Raw genomic sequence first — 4,266 nt, forward strand, 5'->3', positions numbered from 1 at the left:
CGCCAGTTTGGGGGGGGGGGCTCTTGGCAGTGCAGTGCAGGCATCCTGACTCCAGGGGGCAGCGTTCAACAACCAACGGCCCCTGAGAGCCAGTTTGGTGTGTCGTGGTTGGGCGCGCCGGCCGGACTCTGATCTGGGAGAACCTGGTTTGATTCCCCGCTCCTCCTCCACATGCAGCTGCTGGTGTCATTTTCATTTTAATATAATTTTTATCGAGTATATATTTCATGTTTCATAAAAGTAATTCATATCCTTCTATATTATACTCTCACGTTTTAAACAAAAAATAAATAAATTGAGGTTACATTCCATCTACACAACCGACAAACCCAATCCCAATCCAGTTTGTATCCTCTTTTTTATTCCCTTATCCCACCCACTTATCAGCTGTTGGTGTGACCTTGGGTCAGTCACAAGTTCTCTCGGAGCTGTTCTCCCTCAATGGCGGTCCTCGAGAGAGCTCTCTCAGCCCCGCCTACCTCACAGGCAATGCTCCCTCAAAGCTGTGGAGTCTTGTGAGCAAAAAATTCTACTTTGTGAGCCATTGGTATTAAAGTTGGGAGCGAGTGATTTGGCTACTGCATAAATTAGTTTGCTTCTGGAGCCCCATCCTTCCTGAGCAAAGACAAAAATCGGGGAGCCAGGGGCTAAAAAATTGTGAGCTAGCTCACACTAACTCAGCTTAGAGGGAACACTGCTCACAGGGCGTCTGCTGTGGGGAGGGGAAGGGAAAGGAGTTTGTAAGCAGCTCTGAGACTCCTTCGGGTAGTGAAGGGCCATGTACAAGTCCAATTTCTTCTTCTTTCCTGCCACTGAGTGTATTCTAATCTGGGAGAACCAGGTCTGATTCCCCACTCCTCCTCCACGTGCAGCTGCTGGTGTGACCTTGGGTCAGTCACAAGTTATCTCAGAGCTGTTCTCTCTCTCAGAGACAGTCCTCGAGAGAGCTCTCTCAGCCCCACCTGCCTCACAGGGTGTCTGTTGTGGGGAGGGGAAGGGAAAGGAGACTGTAGGCCGCTCTGAGACTCCTTCGGGTAGTGAAGGGCCATGGGGTATAAATCCAATTTCTTCTTCCTCCGCTTCCCAGGAATTGTGAGGCAGGACCCCAAACTCCTGGAAGACAGAATTGTGCCACCCCCTCCGAGACCGGCAGGCTCCATTTTTGATGCTGAGGATGAGAAATCCCAGGTAAGCCCTGGGGACCAAGCCTGCGGGATGTGGCAGAAGCCGCCCCCCCCAAAAAAAACCTTCCGGGGCTCTGCAGGGGTTATCAACTTTGGCTATTCCACACAGATCTGCCTCGCTGGTGGCACCGTTCAGGGCTTGCTCATGTTGCGGCTCACAGAGCAGAGCTGGAAAAGCCCAACAAAGGTTTTAAGTGGTTCTGATTAAGAACATCAGAGAGAAGCCAATGTTGGCTGAGGCCAATGGCCCCTCCAGTCCAACACTCTGTGTCACACAGGGGCCAAAAATACCAGGTGCCATCAGGAGGTCCAGCAGTGGGGCCACCCAGGACACTAGGAGCCCCCCCACCTCTTGCCCCCCCTCCAAGCACCAAGAAGACAGAGCATCACTTGCCCCAGACCGAGAGTTCCTATAAGAACATCAGAGAAGCCAGTGTTGTATCAGGCCAGTGGCACATCCAGTCCAACACTCTGAGTCACACAGTGGCCAAAACCCAGGTGCCATCAGAAGGCCAGAACTCCAGAATCCCTCCCACTGTTGCCGCCGAAGCACCAAGAATACAGAGCATCACTGCCCCAAACATAGTGTTCCATCTAGACCTCATGGCTAATGTCTGCTAGTGGACCTCTGCTCCACATGTTTATCCAATCCCCCCTTGAAGCTTTCTCTGCTTGTAGCCACCATGACTTCCTGCAGCAGTGAACTTTACATGTTAATTACTCTTTGCGTGAAGAAGTGCTTCCTTTTATCTGTTCTAAGCCTGCTCATAAATTTCACTGAGTGTCCACAAGTTCTTGTATTGTGAGAAAGGGAGAAAAGTACTCCTTTCTCTACCTTCTCTATTCCATGCATAATTTGTTAACCTCTGTCATTATCACCTTTCCATTGTTGTTTCTCCAAGCTAAAAAGTCCTAACCTGTTTAACATTTCTTCATAGGGAAGATGTTCCATCCCCTTAATCATTTTAGTTCTCCTTTTTTGCACCTTTTCCAATGTTATACCTTTTTTGAGGTGCAGTGACCAGAACTGTACACAGTATTTCAAATGACGGCTGCACCATCGATCTATACAGGGGCATTATGATACTGGCTGATTTGTTTTCAGTGCCCTTCCTGGTAATCCCCAGCATAGCATTTACTTTTTTTTATTCTCCTCCTTTTCTCTTATGTGTTATCCATTGTCTGTCATTCCAAGTGGGCACTGTGGTTGCATTTAGGTTGGACTATAACTTTGCCGCCTCCTCCTGTGGCAGTGAGTTCCACGTGTTGGTCACTCTTTGGGCGAAGAAGGACTTCCTTTTATCCGTCCTAACCCGTCTGTGGTGCTTTGGTTTGAGGGGTGGTTTTGTCCTAATGCCCGGGGAGTCTGAGCGTGTGAAGCTGCCCTCCAGCGAGGGAGGCTCTAGGGAACCTCAGGCCGGGCGGGGCCTCTCCTGCTCCTGCTGGGGTGGCACGGGGGCAGGACCTGCCCGCAAGGCAGGCAGGCAGGCAGGCAGACACTTCCTGATCCTGTCACGTCCTAGAAACGCAGAGCTGGGAGGGGTCCCAAAGGGTCATCTAGCCCCCAATCCCCCAGTGACCCCCGCTGTGTGCCCAGAAGAAGGCAAAACTTCTCCCTGGGCCAGTCTTGCTGACCCCAGAGTGGCGATCGGCATTTCCCTGGGCGCGTAAGAAAGGGGCACGAGAACTAAGCCCTGCCCTCCCTTCTCCTGATCTGCCCAAGTTCACAGAATCTGCACACGGCTGTCAGACGGCCACCCAGCCTCTGCTTGAAAATCTCCAAAGAAGGAGAGCCCACCACCTCCTCCTCCTGAGGAAGCCTGTTCCGCTGAGGAACCCCTTTGACTGTCAGGAAGCTCTCTAATGTTTAGCTGAAAACTCTTCTGGTTGGATTTCAACTCGTTGGTTCCGGTCTGGCCTTCCGGGGCCACAGGAAGCCACTCTGCTTCCTCCTCTCGCTGATAAATGTTTTGGGGACCTTTGGCCCTTGGGGGGGCCGGAGTGGGGCCACGCCCCTGTCTTCTCCCCCATGGCCCCGGGCTCACCCCGCCTCCCTCTCTGCCGCAGATGCTGGTGAGGCTCCTCCAGAGCAAGGACCCGGAAGACCTGCGGGCTGCGAACCGGCTGATCAAGGGGCTGATCAAAGAGGTGGGCGTCTCCCTCGGAGGCCGTCTCGCCCAGAGACACGGGCAGAGTTTGGGGGTGCCCTCCTCACCCCTGCCCCGCTTGGTTGAGCCTGGGGGGGGTGGGGGAGGAAGGGGCCCTTGGCGGCTGATCCAATTTGGAGGCCATCTAAGCGTGCCGGGCTCTTGCAGGAGCAGGAAAAAACAGCCAAGGTGACCCGGCGGATGAATGCCGTCAAGGAGGCCCAAAGCCACGCTGAGGCCTTGGAGGAGAGGCTGAGCCGCTGCCCTGCGCGAGGCGGGGGGATCGTGGCCCAGCCTGAGCCGCAAGAGCTGCAGGTACGCCCCCCTCCCCCGCCTTTGCTCTCCCTGGCGAGCAGAGAGCACGGCTTGTGCCTGCGGGGCCTTCATCCCGGCCGGAGAGTGGCCCCTGCACAGGAGGCCGGTGCGAAGTGGGTGGGCCCTTTCCCTCGGCGTCGGCGGTGTCTGCCGGAGGGCCCCTGGAGCCCCTTGCCGCTCTAGGACTCTGCATTTTACCTGGCTCCATGGTTTTAAGCCAGCGTCTCAGGGAGGGTCTTCTTTGGCTCTCTCCTTCCTCAGGACCTGCAGGCCAAGTGTGAGAAGCTGAAGCCCCTGATGTTCCGGGTGGCCAGTGAGACCCTGGAGGATGAGGCGGCTTTGGGTAACCCCTGGGACCCGGGGAGGGCGGGGAGGACAGAGGCGGGCAGGTGGGCGGCGGCAGGGGGGGGATTGGGGCAGGAGGTCGCCAGGAGGAAGCAGCACGAGTCTGGGGAGGGGAGGGGGGGGTGAACTCAGACCTGGTCCCACAACCAAATCTGTGCCCAGACTGAATGTGCGGCTAAGCCTGAGTCAGTCACAGGTTCTCTCAGAGCTGTTCTCTCAAGGGCAGTTCTCGGGAGCGCTCTCTCAGCCCCTCCTACCCCACAGGGGTGTCTGTT

At 55.3% G+C, this 4,266-nt stretch overlaps 1 protein-coding gene across 2 annotated transcripts in view; it reads left to right on the forward strand.

The window, feature by feature from the left end:
• Positions 1 to 4,266, forward strand: part of GGA2 (golgi-associated, gamma adaptin ear containing, ARF binding protein 2) — a 16,424-nt gene that overhangs the window by 5,706 nt on the left and 6,452 nt on the right. For both annotated transcript variants that reach the window (XM_015429739.1, XM_015429740.1), the window contains exons 5-8: positions 1,088 to 1,188; positions 3,252 to 3,332; positions 3,500 to 3,646; positions 3,908 to 3,989. In XM_015429739.1, coding sequence (XP_015285225.1) covers positions 1,088 to 1,188; positions 3,252 to 3,332; positions 3,500 to 3,646; positions 3,908 to 3,989 — 411 coding nt within the window. The remainder of the gene's footprint in view (positions 1 to 1,087; positions 1,189 to 3,251; positions 3,333 to 3,499; positions 3,647 to 3,907; positions 3,990 to 4,266) is intronic.

This window comes from Gekko japonicus, unplaced genomic scaffold, assembly GCF_001447785.1.
Source record: "Gekko japonicus isolate JY-2015 unplaced genomic scaffold, Gekko_japonicus_V1.1 scaffold894, whole genome shotgun sequence".
In the NCBI taxonomy this organism is placed as follows: domain Eukaryota; kingdom Metazoa; phylum Chordata; class Lepidosauria; order Squamata; family Gekkonidae; genus Gekko; species Gekko japonicus.